At 44.9% G+C, this 18,446-nt stretch overlaps 1 protein-coding gene across 5 annotated transcripts in view; it reads left to right on the top strand.

Moving 5' to 3' along the window:
• The window catches only part of CLASRP (CLK4 associating serine/arginine rich protein), a 211,791-nt gene that overhangs the window by 173,698 nt on the left and 19,647 nt on the right, over positions 1–18,446 (top strand). For 3 of the 5 annotated variants that reach the window (XM_033955808.1, XM_033955810.1, XM_033955809.1), the window contains exons 16-19: positions 4,496–4,556; positions 5,421–5,479; positions 14,100–14,146; positions 14,241–14,323. In XM_033955808.1, coding sequence (XP_033811699.1) covers positions 4,496–4,556; positions 5,421–5,479; positions 14,100–14,146; positions 14,241–14,323 — 250 coding nt within the window. Of the gene's footprint in view, positions 1–4,495; positions 4,557–5,420; positions 5,480–14,099; positions 14,147–14,240; positions 14,324–18,446 lie in introns of those variants that run through there. The other 2 variants (XR_004540410.1, XM_033955811.1) reach the window with 2 other exon arrangements.

Here is an 18,446-nt window from a genome sequence, read left to right as displayed (position 1 = left end):
TCCCAGGAGCCAGACACCTTTGCGCTCTGGATTTTGGACCACTGTGTTTTCCCCCTGCGCAGTCCCAATCCACCTACATAGCATCTCTCAGTGGCGTTACTCCTTTCGACACATTCTAGATGCACTCTGCTGCTATGTTTGTGCTGCCTAACCCTGATCTGGGAGATCTGGATGTGGATGATTTGCTTGCTGACCCCTTATTTACAGGTGCAGCACTTCTAGGGATGAGAGATCAGAGACTGTGTGCTGGATCTGTGGATCCCTCTGGGGTTTTGGAACACTGTTAATGCTCTCACAAGCCTATGCCTCTTTGAATTTGCAGCTTTGCCATACCTCCTTTCTGAATCTTTATAAGAGGTCTTTTTGGTCTCTCAGCCAGCTCTGGCCACTTCTTCTTCCTGGCTTTGTGGCGTATACTGCTACCTTCCCCTAGTACTCTGATTTGTGCATTCTGGTCTTAGAGCAATTTAATTCTCCTTAGAGTGCTCTGACTTTTGCTAGAATTATGCCATGCTGGGATTTTATGGCAAGGGAGTGTCAGCAACTTTGGCTCAACCCAGGGTGGATTGGTAGCACAGGTGGCAAAATGCACCTTTTCTCCCAATGTGGGTGGTTTTGTATTGGAAGATATACAAGTCTACCGTGTGGAGGTGGTCCTCAGGAAGTTCTTTGATGCAGCTGCCTTAGGCATTAAAGCTGCTTTGGTGACATTTTGTGTCACTCGCACATATCACGCTCAAAAGCATGCTCTGGAAAGTGAGGTGGTGGTTCCCTCTTTTCAATTTTGTTGTGGCAAGCACAGTTTATATGTCAGATGCATTATATGCTCTTATGTGAGTTTGATTCAGGTGTCAAAGTAATCCATCTCTGCCCGCAGTGGGCTGCCCTTTCCACTTTCAAGACTCCTTTGTCAGGGCTGCCTTTTCAGGAGCTGTGATTGTTTGGCAGAAGTCTGGATGACTTCAGGGATTCTAGACTGAACCATTGCCCTACGACTCAACCTGATAGCAGACTCGGCCTTCCTAGAGTCCTGGTTCTTAGCTCCCAGCGCTTCCAACCATGTGCAAGTGACATGTAGGTGTTTTCTCAGGGCTACTAATACTGGCTACAGACGTTCCTAGCTTCCCAACTTCAGTGCTATGCTTCATGATGCACAGGCACAATGGCGGCAGGTCAACAGATACCCCGCTGCAGATTGGGGGCCATCTCAAAGCATTTCTGCCTGCTTGCCCAACATGATTTTGGTTTTCCTGGTCAGTCCGGATGTGTGTTTGTCTGACTTTCAGCTGACAGGTTCCCAGTCACAGGACCGCCTATTGAAGAAACTGGATGTGCACAGAGTTCTTCTGCGTTCCTTGGAGGTCACCAATGAGTTTCGTTTCTTTGACTATTTGTTTGTGCTAACTCATTCCGTTCAGCGGGGGCGTTCCCACTTCCAAGGCCATGATTTCCAGATGGTTCCATAGGGCCATTTCATCAGCTCACATTCTTGCAGTAATGTAATGTAATTTATTTCTTATATACCGCTAAATCCGTTAAGTTCGAAGCGGTTTACAGAGAAATATACATTAAAGGATACAATAAAAATAAGATAAATAAAGACAGTAACTCAGTCTCCTGTTTCAGTCAAGGCATTCTGCCAGATGGGTGGCCTCTTTGTGTGCCGCAGCTAGAGCTGTCTCTCTTGTGGAAGTTTGGAGGCTGGCAACATGGTCTTCTCTTCACACATTTGCCAAGTTCTACAGAGTAGATGTGGCGACAAGACAGGTCTCCACCTTTGGGTACTCGGTCTTCTGGGTTGGTGCAGTAAGCCCACCCTAGGTTTTTTGGGGGACTGCTTTTGTACGTCCCTACTATCTAGAATGTCTCACCTATTGCACTGGAAAAAGAGATTATGTACTTTCCCTGGTAAGCTGTTTTCCAGTAGATAGGTGATACATTCTAGATCCCCGCCCAGTATTTACTGTGCCTGCTTAAAGTTTTCAATCTGTTTATCCTTCTCCAAGCTGTTTCTTAGAAGCCTGTCAGCATTTGTATACATGTTCCATATATTGGGAAGTGGTTCCTCACCTTCTTTGAAGCCGGTGTTGTCATTTCATTTTACTGTTGGTTGAATTCTTGAGCAGAACAGTTGGTTTGAGCCTGTTGCTACAAGTGCCTCTACTTCACATGTTTTGAGTGGCTCTCTGTGCTTGGGTACTAACTGTAGAGGGCGCTAAACTGCACAGTGAAGTACTATAAAGGCAGAGTGAAAATATCCGGAATGAATTTCTTTTGCAACCATGTGACTAAAGGGAAATAACCCTATTGTCTAGAATATCTCATCTATCTACTGGAAAAGAGCTTACCAGGGTAAGTATAAAATCTCTTTTTAATGACATGTTACCATACATATCGAATATAAGCTGATCCAAATATAAACTGAGATGATCTTTTTCCCCCAAAAAGGAGGAAAAAAGGTTGACTCAAAATACAAACTGAGAGTAGAAATTTGGGTGTTTCTGGTGAGCCAAACTACAACAACTAGGCATCTTGCCATAAGTTTTAACCAAAAATTTTTAAACTTTAAATATTTTAGTAGTACCAAATCACCCATTTACATTAACAACACTTTAAACAATATATTTTAGATAAACATTCCCTTCCGCCATAATCTCCCTGATCCAAGTTCCCTACCTCTACCTTCATCTCTCTCTGTGGCAGTTCAAAATTGGAGGGAAGTAGAGAAATGAGTATAGGGAGGTATCAGGTGCTTTTTTCCACCAGGGGAATCTAAAGATGTAAGAGGTGTTAGAGCTGAGCAGAGAGGGGAGCTGGGTCCTCTTCCTCAAACCAATGGAGGAAAAAGGGAAGGACAAGGAGCTAGACTTTTTCCCTGAAGGACAGTAAGTCATTAAAGCCAAAACCTTAGCTTAATACAACAGTTCACAAGGTGCCAGAAGAAATAGGTCCACCAGCACCCCTCACTCACACCCCCTTTCCCAGTCCATGAGCACCTCATACTCACACCCTCTTCCCCAGGTTCACCAGCACCTCCTACTCTCACCATGTCTCCAGGTCCAGCAGCACCCCCTACTCTCATTCTGTCTCTAGGTCAGGCAGCACCCATTACTATCATCCCCTTTCCAGGTCCTGCAGCACTCTTCACTCAAATCCCTTCCCCTGGTCCAGCAGCACCCCATACCCCCCCCCCAAGTCCAGCAGCACCCCTCACTCACTACCCCAGGTCCAGCAGCATCCCTCACTCTACTCTCTTTCCAGGTCCAGCAGCACTCCTCAACCCCTTCAGAAGCACCGCACCTCTGCTCAAGATGATTCGTCCCTTTGCCATCCATGCAAAGGATCCCCTGCCCCGCCGACATCGCTCTTACCCATTTGGTGTAGAAGAAAAGCTGCTGCTGTCAATCCTGTATGCTAATCCGGCATGGGACCTTGAGCGTCTGCGCATGCTCAAGGTCTGCCAGCTCCTGCCTTCTCTGAGAATCTCAGAGGGGCAGAAGCCAACAGATCTTGAGCATATGCAGATATCTGCTCAAGGCCCCATGCCGGATCAGCATACAGCATTGGCAACAGCAGCTTTTCTTCAAAACTGAATCGAGCACAATGCCTGTGGGACAGGGGGACATGACATGGATCATTTTGGGGTTGGGAGGATAGCAGTTCATCGGAGAAGGGTGCAGGGGGGGTGTATAACTACAGCACTGGTAGTTATCAAAGGTTAAAGGGAGGTCAGCAGCCTTAGTGATTGGGTCATGGCTCAAATATAAACAGATACCATTTTTGTGGCCCAAAAATCTGTTTATATTTGAGTATATATGATATATGTTGATCATATAATGGTGTATTTTATTAGTAATATATTTGGTTTGATGTATTGTTTAGGTGAAATTATATAAGTGCAATTTGTACACCACCTAGAACAATTGGATAGAGTGGTTAAGAAATATTTTAAATAAATAGTTTCTGGGTTTTGAATTGTTTCTATTTTTGAATATGGGTACTAAACTTGATTACTAATAAATTAAAATGGTTGAGTAACCACTTATTTCCCTTATTCCTCTTGAATGGATTCACTCTGGTTGCAGCATCATTATTCAGAGGCCCTTCCAGGGTTTGCTAGCTCATGACTCCCGAAAACCTAAAATTGTTCATTCAACAACTCAGTCGAATTTCCATGTCAGTCTGTCCATTATAACTTCCTAGGTAACTGACCCAACCTCTTGTAATGTAGTCCAACCTTGAACTGATTAGGTAAAGGCAGAATAGAAAACCTGATTAACATAATTGATTAAACAGTTAGGTGTTTTGAGTTTTGAACATGGAGTTGCCCTATAAGCTCTGTTTAATAGTTTTCTTTTCACAAAAAATAAGTGCATGCATGTTCTGATGCAATGCTGGATGTGTTTCACCCAAGCCTGCACCAAGAGTCCCATCCTCTCAAATCTGTGATGGCAGACATGATACTTAATTGACATGAAACTCTCTTTCTGTATAGCCCAAGCTGACACCTCAAGAAAAACTGAAATTGCGAATGCAGAAAGCTCTTAACAAGCAATGTAAGATTGGGAACCTTGCTCATAAATCCACTCTTTGCATATGCCTAGTATCATCTTTGGTGAAAGATGAAATTCTCTTGCATACTCCCCAAACCTTTTCTTTCACACTCAGATGATCTCTTCACATGTGTGTATATGTCATTCTACTTGCATCTATTTGGTATTTCCCTCATAGCCATATTATGTCCTCTTTGTACGTGCCTGATGGCTTTCCCATCACATCCATACTGCTTGGCATGTTCCCTTTACATTGCACAGAGTCCCTTGAATATACCAGGGCCTTCCCCTTTATATCAGCACTGTTCACCTTGCACATACCAGATGCATTTTCATACCTATAGATGATCATTCTAAATGATGGTAACTAAAGATCCTATCTAGTTCACCCCTATCCCTCAAAGATCCTCTATACTTGTCCTATGCCTTATTGAATTCAGATACAATTCTCATCTTCACCACATTCACTGAGAGGCTGTTCTACTCATTCATCACCCTTTCCATAAATAAATGTTAAATGTTTTCTTAGATTACTTCTAAGTCTACCTTCATTCTATGATTCTGCATTCCAGAGATTCATTTCAAATGAAAGGCCAGCCTCCCATGTATTCAGAGATATTAAAATGTCTATCTTATCTCCACTTAGGCTCTCTTTTTCACACACATGTGAAATCTTCATATTAACTTCCATTTTATACTAATATAGAGTGTGTTCAGTCCCTGCTTTGATTTTTCATCTCTCTGCAACAACCATTTGTATCCTTTCCTCTCTGCCTTGCATTCTGTCCTTAATGTGATTACTTCACTCCTTATTTTGCATTCTGTCCTTAACTTGATTACTTCACTCTATTTTCTTTTCTTTACTAGTTAAAGCTGATAAAAGAGCAGCACAGGAGAAGATGATCCAGCAGGAACATGAACGACAGGTGGGAAAATTTTATCAGTTACATAGTGCCATTATTTTCCACAGCACTATACAAGGTAATTTGTGTTTGTAGTGTCTGTTCCTGAAGGGCTTACTGGAGGTTATGTAGCAATTGAGTGTGACAAAGGCATAATTTGCCTGCTTTGTGCTTTTTGGGGGGAAGGGGGAGAGCAGAGGCATGTTCAAGCAATGAAGCCCAGGGACTATATCCAGGCAGCTAAACCACATCTCAGAAAAAAACAAAATGTCTTTATTATGTTTATTTAGTATTTGCTATACTACCTTCAGCAGTTGCATCAAGACAACGTGCCAGAGTAAATCAGGGCAGTAGAAGGGCCCGAAGCAGCGTGTGAAGAGTGCTGACACGCTGCTTAAATCGCCAGTCGGGCCCGCAGTAAGGGAAGAGGGGGGGGCGGCAAATGAGTCGGGTCCCGGACAGCGGAAAGTTGCTGGGCTCCTCGGTGGGGGCGCTGAGTGGCCGCGATCCCTCTCCTCCCAGATCCCCCCCCCCGGAGGAACGGAGATCGATTTGCCGCCCTTTTGAAGATCGTTCTTCCCTGCTCCTTGCCTTAGTATATTTTTAAGTTGAAGGACGCGGCGGCTCCTCTCAAGATCCCCGACTGCATTGGACTTCCGACGCAGAGGAGCCGCTGCCTGGTCTTTCAACTTAAAAATATAGTAAGGTAAGGAGCAGGGCAGAGCGAAGAACATTGATTCCCATAAGATCATCCGCCTCGGGGGAGACAGCCGCCGCGTCCGACATCAGCCTCGGGGGAGGAGAGAGGACTTCAGGCAAGGAGCAGGGCAGATCGCGGGGGAGGAGAGAGGACTTCAGGCAAGGAGCAGGGCAGATCAAAAAACAGCACGGGCCGACAGCCGCCGTGTCCGACATCCGTCTCGGGGGAGGAGAGAGAGTGTTTCGGTCTGAGATGCTGTACATCTCACAGAAAACGGAACTGCGCATGCGCGGCCTAGCGTTTTATTATATTAGATGGGCCCCATATTCTTTAATATAAACTCATAGTTCAGTTGATCTCAAGGAATTTCTTTGTATACAGAATCCACACGCTCCACCAGTGCATCCCAGAGATAGGGGAATCTGGGAGTGTATTCCACAAATTCTGTGAAGTAATAATATTTTGTGCTCCAAACTTAGCTAACCAAGCTGTATTTAGACTAGCAGATTCAAAGCTTAGCAACACTAAGAGGAAGATTCTCAAAATTAAAATATGTCTTTAACTTACTCGCAAAATCGGTTCCAGACAGTTTAGCATGCATGTATTTTAGTGACTGATTACTTACCATGGTCTTTTCTGAATTTCCTAGCAGTCTCTGATACTGCCATGCAAATGTAGTACAACGAGATAATTAATATTAAAATGAGCACTCCAAGCGATTCTCTATCATCGCTGAAAGGTTTGACAGCTTAACACCCACACACACATACCAAAGATCGGCAGGAGAAATGCCCACTCTCTCCCTCCCACCGCACAATCCACCCCGCAGCAGGAGAGATGCCCACTCTCTCCTGCTGCACAATCCTCTGGCACTACTACCCAGGGCATTAAGCATCTGGCCAATCAGAGCTTTAGGCCCCTCCCTGGCGCATCCCAGAATGCACCAGGAAGGGGAAGGCCTGCCATTTTGTAAGAGGCAGACCTGCCAGCCAGAGTAGGTAAGAGTCTTTTTGGCCAGGCTTTGTGAATAAGGTAGGGAGGGGCTTGGGGGGAGTTGGGTGACGGTGGGAGTGGGCATCCCTCCTGCTGCAGGGGATTGTGGTGGGGATAGTAGTAGTATCGGGGTTGTGCAGCAGGAGAGAGTAGATATCTTTCCCACTGTGGAGAGGGGGGCTAGTAGTATGGGGGGATTGTATGATGCAGTGAGAGAGAGTAGGCATCTCTCCTGCCGATCTTTAATTTGGTTTAGTGGGTTTAGTTTTTTTTAATATGTGGGTGTATTCTGCGCATGTGCTGATCGCTACCATCAACCTATCTCAAGTAAATTTAGCAAGCCTATGTGAACATCTGTAAACCTCTTTTGAGAATGACTCGCCTTTTGGAAATCGTTACAATAGTGACCTTGGTAGCAGCCTGTCATATTTTGTCATGAAGTTTTGAGAATCTTCCTCTAAGTTACTTAAAGGCTAGCAAATTCAAAGGTGTAAATCAAATGGGGAATAATTATTTCTTATGGCCATGTGCATTTCTAAACTGGAGTCAGCTATCGCCACTAGTGCTGCCCGATTTCTGATTTGAATCGATTCGATTAAAAAAAATAAAATAAAAATTGGCCTCCCGATTCAGTGACTGACCCTCCTCCTAGTGCCTTCCTAAAGCAGGAGTGTCAGCGCTACCTTTTGCTGGCCGTCCGGTGCCTCTCCTGCTTTAGGGGGGGAGGGGGAGGATCAGGCTGGAAGGCCTGCATGTTACCCCAGCTTCCCCACTCTAACCTTAAGATAATACGGTGCTGTAGCGATCCTTGCAGCTGCTGTTGTCCTCAGCGGCACGTTCCCTCTGCCATGGTCCCGCCTCTCCTCTGATATCAGGGGCAGGATCGTGGCAGTGAGAACATGCCACTGAAGACAACGGCAGCTGCAAGGATCGCTACAGCACCGTATTATCTTAAGGTAAGAGCGGGGAAGCTGGGGGAACATGCAGGCCTTTGTGGGGGCAGGACTTCAGGGGAAGCTGTGGGAACATTCAGGCCTTTGGGGGGGGACAAGCCTTCAGGGGAAGCTGGGGGAACATGCAAGGCTTCAGTGGGGGAAAGGCCTTCAGGAAAAGCTGGGGGAACATGCAGGCCTTTCGGGGGGGGGGGGGGGGCTAGGCCTTCAGGGAAAGCTTGGGGAACATAAGAATATAAGAAGTTTCCTCCGCTGAGGCAGACCAGAGGTCCATCTTGCCCAGCGGCCCGCTCCCGCGGCGGCCCATCAGGCCTAATTGCCTGAACAGTGTCCCTGACTAATTTTGTAACTGCCTCTAATCATCTAATCTTATCCCTATAACCTACCTCTACTCCTATCTGTACCCCTCAATCCCTTTGTCTTCCAGGTACCTATCCAAACCTTCTTTGAAGCCCTGTAGTGTGCTCCTGCTTATTACATCTTCCGGTAGCGCATTCCATGTATCCACCACCCTCTGGGTGAAAAAGAACTTCCTGGCGTTTGTTCTAAACTTTCCCCCTTTCAATTTCTCTGAGTGCCCCCTTGTACTTGTGGTTCACCATAATTTGAAAAATCTGTCCCTGTCTACTCTTTCTATGCCCTTCATGATCTTGAAGGTTTCTATCATGTCTCCTCTAAGTCTCCGCTTTTCCAGGGAGAAAAGCCCCAGCTTTTTCAGTCTGTCAGTATATGAGAGGTCCTCCATACTCTTTATTAGCTTAGTTGCTCTTCTCTGGACTCTCTCAAGTACCGCCATGTCCTTCTTGAGGTACGGCGACCAGTACTGGACACAGTACTCCAGGTGCAGGCGCACCATTGCACAATACAGTGGCAGGATGACTTCCTTCATCCTGGTCGTGATACTCTTCTTAATGATGCCCAACATTTTGTTTGCCTTCCTTGAGGCTGTGGTGTACTGCGCTGACGCCTTCAATGATGTGTCTACCATCACTCCCAGGTCTCTTTCAAGGTTACTCACCCCTAGCGGTGATCCCCCCCCATTTTGTAAGTGAACATCGGGTTCTTTTTCCCTACATGCATGACCTTGCATTTCCCTAAGTTAAAGCTCATTTGCCACTTTTTGGCCCACTCTTCCAGCGCTGTCAGATCTTTTTGGAGATTTTTGCAGTCCTCCGTATTTTCAACCCTGCTGTATAGTTTGGTGTCATCCGCAAATTTAATAACCTCACATTTTGTTCCTGCCTCCAGGTCGTTAATAAATATATTGAACAGGAGCGGTCCCAGCACCGACCCCTGCGGAACTCCGCTCGTGACCCATTGCCAGTCTGAGTAATGGCCCTTTATTCCAACCCTCTGTTTCCTGTCCGCCAGCCAGTTTTTGATCCATTGGTGGACCTCCCCTTGCACCCCGTGGTTCCATAGCTTCCTTAGCAGTCTTTCGTGTGGTACCTTGTCGAAGGCTTTTTGGAAGTCAAGGTAAATGATGTCTATAAATTCCCCTTTATCCACCTGGCTGTTTACCCCCTCAAAGAAATATAACAAGTTTGTGAGGCATGGCCTGCCCTTGCAGAAGCCATGTTGGCTCGGCTTTAACTGCCCAGAGTTTTCGATGTGTTCCCAGATGCTGTCTTTAATCAGCGCTTCCATCATCTTTCCCGGGACCGAGGTCAAGCTCACTGGCCTGTAGTTTCCTGGGTCTCCCCTTGAGCCTTTCTTGAAGATGGGCGTGACATTTGCTATTTTCCAGTCTTCCGAAATCTCTCCAGTTTTTAAGGATAGGTTGCATATTTGTCAAAGTGGCTCAGCTATTTCGTTCCTTAGTTCCTTGAGTACCCTTGGGTGAATGCCGTCCGGACCTGGCGATTTGCCGCTCTTTAGCCTGTCTATCTGCCTGAGGACATCCACCTTGCTCACCTCTAGTTGGATCAGATTTTCATCCTGATCTCCTTTTACGATCTCCTCAGGTTCCGGAATGTTGGTTGTGTCCTCCTTCGTGAAAACTGAAGTGAAGAACTTGTTTAGCCTGTCAGCTATCTCCTTTTCCTCTTTTACCACTCCCTTTCTGCCTCCATCATCCAAGGGTCCCACTTCCTCCCTTGCTGGTTGCTTCCCCTTGACGTACCTGAAGAATGATTTGAAGTTTGTTGCTTCCCCCGCCAGTCTCTCTTCATATTCTCTTTTTGCTTTCCTAACTACTCTGTGACACTCCTTTTGATGTTTTTTGTGCTCCTTTTGGTTGTCCTCTGATTGGTCCTTTTTCCATTTTTTGAATGATGCCTTCTTGTCACTTATTGCCTTTTTCACTGCATTTGTTATCCACACTGGGTTTTTTGTTCTATTTTTTTTGCACCCTTTCCTGAACTTGGGGACGCATAGGTTTTGTGCTTCGTGCACCGTGCCCTTGAGTAAGGTCCAGGCTTTTTCTACGGACTCCATCTTCCTTGCGGTGTCATTGAGTTTCTTTCCCACCATTTTCCTTATGTCATCATAATTCCCTTTTTTGAAGTTCAGTGCTGTCGTTGTAGTTCTTTTCACCTTTGATGATCCAATTTCTAGCCTATACTGGATCGTGTTGTGATCGCTGTTTCCTAGTGGGGCTAGTACCGCCACCTCTTTAGCGGGTCCCCCTAGTCCGGTGAAGATTAGGTCAAGAGTGGCATCTCCCCGTGTTGGTTCTGTGACCAGCTGTTCCATGACACAGTCCCTCGTGACCTCCAGGAATTTGGTCTCCCTCGTGCAGTTTGAGTGCCCTATACTCCAGTCTATTCCCGGGTAGTTGAAGTCCCCCATCACCACCACACTTCCGCTTTTGCTTACCTGCCCCAGTTCAGCCTCCAGATCCTGGTCGATTTCTTCCGTTTGTCCCGGTGGGCGATAGTACAGACCCAATTTTATGTCTGCTCTAGTTCCTCCGGATAGCTTAACCCATAGTGATTCCAAGTCATCCGCCCTTGTTGTTGTTTCCATCCTGGTTGAAGGTATGGAATCCTTTATATATAGCGCTATTCCTCCACCCTTTTTGTGTGATCTATCTCTCCTGTAGAGTTTGAACCCTGGTAAAGCCACATCCCATTTATTGTCATCAGTCCACCACGTTTCTGTGACTCCAATTATGTCTAGGCCTTTTTTGTTGGCTAAGACTTCCAGCTCTCCCATTTTAGCCCTTAGGCTCCTAGCATTTGTGTATAGGCAATGTAAGTCCCGGTTGTTCGCCTTTCTTGCTGGTTTTCCTCGTGGTTTGGCGCTCCTGGCGACCCCCTCGTGAGTTGCCAGTCCCCAAGCCTCGTCTCAGTCATCCTCCTCCTGTGGTGTGTCTGTTACGTCCTCAGCCTGTTTGCCAATTTCATTTGTGCCCTATGCCCCTGCAATTTGTCCTTAGGTCCTTCTTCAAAAAATTCCCACTCAGTCCTGAGCCCTCTTTTACAGTGTCCTTGTTCAATGTCCTTGGCCCTGGGCATCTGCATTGCGTCCTTAGGTCCTTTTCCCAAAATTTCCCACTCAGTCCCGATCCCTGTCTTTGCTCAGTATCCTTATTTGATATTTTTGTCCAATGTGTCAGATCGACTGTCTGCTTTCCCCTCTTCCTCAGTTTAAAGCCAAATCTATGACGCTCTGGACGTTGCGTGCTAGCATCCTCGTCCCAGTCGTGCTCAGGTGCAGTCCATCTCTCTTGTAGAGCTTATTCTTTCCCAAGAAAATTGTCCAGTTCCGAACAAAAAGGAAACCCTCCTCTTCGCACCATCTCCTGAGCCAATCGTTTATTGCTTGTAGTTCACTCTGCCTCCTTGCGTCCGCTCTCAGTACTGGCAGGATCTCTGAGAAGGCTATCTTCCTTGCCCTCAGTTTCAGTTTCCTCCCCAGGCCTTCATAGGAGGTAGGCCTTCAGGGGAAGGGGGCCCTGGTGTAGAAGTATATGGATGGAGGGAGGGAAGGAGGGGTTCAAAGAGATGTACATATACCGGACTGGGGGGAGGAAGGGGGGAAAGAAATAATGGGTCTAAAATCAGAGGAGAGGGAGAGAGATGGATAATGGGATTTAGGGAGGGAAGGAACAGAAAGGGAGAGAAGTTGGACACAAGGGAAGGTGTGGAGGGGGGGTGGGGGATATAGATACTGGATAGGAGGGTATTGGGAAGAGAAAGGGAGGGCTGGTGGACCCTGGGGTGGTGGGAAGGAGGGAGAGATGCTGGATGAAGGGTAGTTGAGAAAAGGAGAGATGGTGGATCTGGAGATGGTGGGGTCCATCGCTGCAGCTGCAGTGATGGAGATGAAAAAAAGGAAAGTTGCCAGACCTCCGGGGGAGGGAAAGGAAACAGAAGGAGAGGACAGAGTTGGAAGATGGATGGTTAGCCCGGAGAAATAAGGAGACCCTAATCAGAAGACAACCAGAGCCTGGGACCAACATGATTTGAATAATAACCAGCAAACAACAAAAGGAATTCACCCCAAAATATCCACAAAGAAGAAAATCCAGAGAAAACCAAAAAATCTCTGGAGTGACAATGTTCCCAAATGGACTTTATTTGAAAGTATCAAAGTTCCAAAGGTACACTAAAATCATCCACATAAAATAATTCCATCCACATAAAAGTAAATCATCCACATAAGAGCCTTAAAGTACCTAGTCCGCTAGGGATACAGGACCCAATACGGTCCGCGTTTTGACAAAAAGTCTTCTTCAGGGGTCCCTGGGGGTCCTATAAAGGTGAGTAAGTGGGAAACAATTGTGTGGTGAACCGGAAGTGAGACACTGCTTGCATTTGCAATGGAAAAAGATAATAACCAGACAACAAAAGGTAGAAAAAATAATTTTTTTTTATTTTGTGATTACAATATGTCAGATTTGAAATGTGTATCCTGCCAGAGCTGGTGTTAGACCACAAACGTGAGATAGGATATAACAGAGAGAGAAAAAGTCTTATTTTTGTTTGTTTGTTTTGTTTACACCACAGCACCAGTGTGGATAGGAGTGAAGGGGTGAAGAGGCTATAAAATAAACCCACCAGATGTTTGGAAAAAAAACACCCAATTGGGCAGGAAAATCGAATTGAAAAATCAATTCAATAAGCTGAATCGAATTGAAATTTTTTTCCTGAATCGGGCAGCACTAATCCCCACACACATGAGAATCAGCCATGAGAAGGGGGCTCAGCCCTCTAGGCATACAGCAATGTACTCTGGGAGCTTATCTTAAAGAAATGTTTACATTTTCTCCGTATAGGAAATCTGCTCACATGAATATGAGGGCAAAAACTTTATTTTTGGTAAAGATCACATGATAGAGGAAGAAAAATGGTTGCTTTACCAGTAAAATTTCCATGTTAGTTAACTGTTACTCTGCTTATAGAATATTATGCTTCACATGACCATTTTCTAGACCATAAAAATGATTTGTTATGTGAAAGGCTTTTACACCATCCCATAAATCTCTGGAAGAACATTTCCCTTTGGTATGGTGAAATAGTCCTTTTGTGTTGGTTATGGTTAACTATTGTCTTCAAAAAAAAAATATTACTTTGCTTTCCTGTTGCTTTTTCACTGTTCCTTCCTTGTTAAACTAAACCTTAAGTTTATATACCACATCTTCTCTATAAAGATAAAGCTCAGCACGGTTTGTAGGAAGTTTAAAGAAATAATTGGAAAGGGAAATTATTCCAAAGCTCAGTAATTTTAAAGTAAAGAGATTTCCATAATTTTCCAATAAAGATAACACCTTTTAACAAGGGGAAAGATAATTTAAGCTTTTGGATAGGTCTGGTAATATCAGGTCTTGCAGAATTCCAGGATAGAGGAATTAAAGGAGGAAGAGTTCCATGCAAGATCTTTAATGTTAGGCAGGCACATTTAAAGTAAACCCTAGAGATTACTGGGAGCCAGTGAAGTTTTAACAAAAGCGGGTAAACATGATCAAATTTGCTTGTTGTAATGAATTTATTGTCCTTGTGTCATATTTCTTCCTTTTGACCATCACCTTATTCGTCATTCTTTTCTTTTACAGGAACGGGAAGATGAGCTAAGAGCTATGGCACGGAAGATCAGGATGAAGTAAAACATTAAGTTAATTTCTTTTGAAGGGAGCTGGAGATTTGGTTTAGTTTTTTGCCAGCATAGTTTATAACTGCATTTGTTTCTTACCCAGGGAGCGAGAAAGGAGAGAGAAAGAAAGAGAAGAATGGGAGAGACAGTATAGCAGGAAGAGCCATTCACCCTCACCCCGATACAGTAAGTTTCTCCTGCAGCATTACTCTTATAAATTAGGAGCTAGCCATAGATGAGCCTAGATAGGCCTAGATATCCATTTCATCAACTTACGTTTTTGCGGGGAAACAGTCTCCTGTTTTCGTCAAAACACATTCTATCAGGAGTGTGGCTTCTTCATGGGCTGAAGCTAGATCTGTTCCTCCTGAAGAGATTTGCAAGGCAGCAACATGGTCTTCGCTTCACACTTTTGACAAGTTCTGCAGTGTGAATGTTGCTGCCTGGCAGGACTCGGCCTTCAGGTCCTTGGTCTTAAGGGTTAGCACAGTAAGCCCACCCTAGCTCTTTGGGGGCACTGCTTTTGTACATTCCTATGGTCTAGAACAGGGGTGCCCACACCTTTTGGGCTTGCAAGCTACTTTTAAAATGACCAAGTCAAAATGATCTACGAACAATAAAATTTTAAAAAACACAGAGAAAATGTTAATTATCATTTATATTCCGGGGTTTTTCCAAAGAGGTCAAGGCAGATGACTTTATGCAATGTCACCTCAGTAACTACTATACAAAAATAGACAAATATACCCCCTCCCTTTTTACTAAACAGCAATAGCGGTTTTTAGCGCAGGGAGCTGCACTGAATGTCCTGCGCTACTCTCGATGCTCCTAGGCTCCCTGCCCTAAAAACCGCTATTGCGGTTTAGTAAAAGGGGGCCAAAATACAAAATATAGACAGAAAATATAAATTCTCAAAGCGGACACATTTTGATCACTAAATTGAAAATAAAATCATATATCCTACCTTTGTTGTCTGGTGATTTCATAAGTCTCTGATTACACTTTATTCTTCTGACTATGCGTCCAATATTTATTCACTTCTTTCAGGCTTCTGTATGCTTCCTCTCCTCCAAACCTTATTCCCTCCTCCAACTTTTTCTTTCTCTCTCCCTGCCCCTCCCCCTTCTTTCTATCTGTCTGTCTTACTGCCGCAAACTTAAGTGTATGTATACACGCAAGGAGCCTAAGGAATAAAATGGGGGAATTGGAAGCTATGGCACAAAAAGATAACCTAGACATCATCGACATCACGGAAACATGGTGGAACAAGGACAACATCTGGGACACTGTGCTACCAGGATACAAGCTATAACGCAGGGACAGAGTAGGACAAAGAGGTGGGGGTATTGCCCTATACATTAAAGAGGGAATTGAGTCTACCGGAGAGAACACGCCAGAAACAAACAATAAGGTAGAGCAGGGGTGCCCAAATGATCGATCACGATCGACCAGTAGATCGCAAAGGCAATGCAAGATCGTGTCGCCTTTGCGATCTTGTTCTTCCTGCCTCCATGAGCCAGGTCAGATGCATACAAGCAGATGCATACAAGCAGATCCACAAGACTTTACCTCCAACATCAATTCAGACGTCGGAGAGGAAGTTCTGGGCCAGCCAATCGCTGCCTTGCAGGCCTGGAACTTCCTCTTTGATGTCTGAATTGACGTTGGAGGTGAAGGTTTGTGGGCCCGGCGTTTGTATGCACCAGGCCTGGCTCGGGGAAGCAGGGAGAAATCGGCATGGTGGCTGGAGGGGGAGGATGGCTGGAGAGAGAGAGAAAGAATCGGGGAAGTGGAAATCAGCGCAATGGCTTGGGGGGGCAGGGAGAGAGAGAAAGAAAGAAAGAGAGACAGAAAGAAAAGGGAAGGGGCAGAAAGAAAGAAATATTGGATTTACAGAAGAAGGAAGTGCAACTAGAGACTCATGAAATCACCAGACAAAAAAGTAGGAAAAATTATTTATTTTCAATTTAGTGATCAAAATGTGTCCATGGCACCCTTTTACTAAACCGCTATAATGTTTTTTAGCTTCGAGATCTGTGAGGGGCATTCAGAGCAGCTCCCTGCAAAAAAACGCTATCGCGGTTTAGTAAAAGGGGAGGGGGTATATTTGTCTATTTTTGTATAGTTGTTATTGAGGTGACAATTCATATTTTAGTGTCATTTGCCTTGACCACTGAAACCCCCCCCGAATACAAATGATAATTAACATTTTCTCTGCGTACAATGTGCTTTGTGTTTTTTTTAATTTTATTGTTGATAGATCATTTTGACTTGGTCATTTTAAAAGTAGCTTGCAAGCCAAAAAAGTGTGGGCACCCCTGAGGTAGAGTATTTATGGGTCAAAATATCGGGAACAAATGGAACGGATACGAAGATCGGCATCTACTACCGACCTCCAGGGCAGTCCGAAGAGACTGATGGAGAAATGACGGACGAGATTAAACATGAATTCAAGGGAGGCAACACAGTTATCATGGGCAACTTCAATTATCTGGGGATAGATTGGAACCTAGGCAACTATAGCTGCAGTAGAGAGACAAAGTTCCTAGATGCTCCAGGTGATTGCTTCCTGGAACAACTTGTCGTGGAAAATATGAGAGGAAATGCAATTCTGGACTTAATTCTAAATGGACTACGAGGACCGGCACAAGATATAGAAGTAGAAGGGATGTTGGGAAACAGTGATCACAATATGATCCACTTCAACTTAGACACAGGAACAAAAACTCGATCCAGAATGACTGCCATGGCACTGAACTTCTGAAAAGGGAACTACGAAGGGATGAGAGTCATGGTGAGGAAGAAGATTAGGAAGAGGATAAGCACTGTAAATACACTAGAGCAAGCATGGTCCCTTTTTAAGGACACAGTCACCGAGGCGCAGAATCTATATATACCGCGTATCAACAAGGGATCCAAGATGGAAAAAGAACAAAGAACCGGCGTGGCACACTGTAGAGGTGAAGGAAGCGATCAGAGACAAGAAGACTTCATTTAAGGAATGGAAAAGGTCAAAAACAGATGAAAACTAGAAAAAAATCACAAACAGCATCAAAGCAGGTGCCATAAGGCGGTGAGAGGGGCCAACAGAGACTAAGAGGAAAAAATAGCCAAGGAGGCGAAAAACTTCAAGCCGTTCTTTCGATATATCAAGGGGAAATGACCCACGAAGGAAGCGGTGGGGCCGTTGGATGACCATGGAATAAAGGGAGTACTAAAGGAGGACAAAGCCATCGCCGACAAACTGAACACATTTTTTTGCATCTGTATTTACCGAAGAGGATATACACAACATATCAGAAGCCGACAGGGTTGACGATCAGTCTAGAAGAGGTATGCAGGCAGATTGATAGGCTTCAAAAAGGTTAAATTCCCGGGACCAGACAGCATCAATCTGAGGGTAATCAGGGAACTGAAAGAGGTTATATCTGAACTGCTCCAACTAATAGCCAATATGTCGATCAACTCAGGAAGGATTCTGGAAGACTGGAAAGTGGCAAATGTTATGCCAATCTTCAAGAAAGGTTCGAGGGGAGATCCGGGAAACTACAGACTGGTGAGTCTGACTTCGGTACCGAAGTCAGATCACCTTGAGGGACACAATCTGATGAGGACCAGCCAGCACGGCTTCAGCAAAGGAAGACATTCCTTGATGAACTTGCTGCACTTCTTCGAGGGAGTAAACATGCAGATAGACAAGGGTGACCCGGTTGACATGTATATCTGGATTTTCAGTAGGTGTTCGACAAGGTCCCGCATGAACAACTACTTCAAAAAATTGCGAGCCATGGAATCGAGGGTGAAATACGTGGATTAAAAATTGGTTGGCGGATAGGAAACAGAGATTGGGAGTAAATGGACAATACTGGGACTGGAAAAGCATCAGGAGTGAAGTGCCGCAGGGTTCGGTGCTTGGACCCGTGTTCTTCAACATATTTATAAACAACCTGGAAATTGGTACGACAAGCAAGGTGATTAAATTTGCAGACGATACAGAGTTATTCAGAGTAGTGAAGACCTGCAACGTGACATAAACACGCTCGAGAAATGGGCCGCGACATGGCAAATAAGGTTTAACATGAATAAGTGTAAGGTAATGCATGTCAGTAACAAAAATCTTATACATGAATACAGGATGTCTGGTGCAGTACTCGGAGAGTACCAGGAAAGAGACTTGGGAGTACTGGTAGACAAGTCAATGAAGCTGTCCGTGCAATGCACAGCGGCAGCAAAGAGGGCGAACAGAATGCTAAGAATGATTAAGAAAAGGATCACAAACAGATTGGAGAAGATTATCATGCCGCTGTCC

Source organism: Geotrypetes seraphini, chromosome 8, assembly GCF_902459505.1.
Source record: "Geotrypetes seraphini chromosome 8, aGeoSer1.1, whole genome shotgun sequence".
Classification (NCBI taxonomy): Eukaryota; Metazoa; Chordata; class Amphibia; order Gymnophiona; family Dermophiidae; genus Geotrypetes; species Geotrypetes seraphini.
Note: the sequence above shows the minus strand (reverse complement) of the source record. Positions and strands in the feature narration are given on the sequence as shown.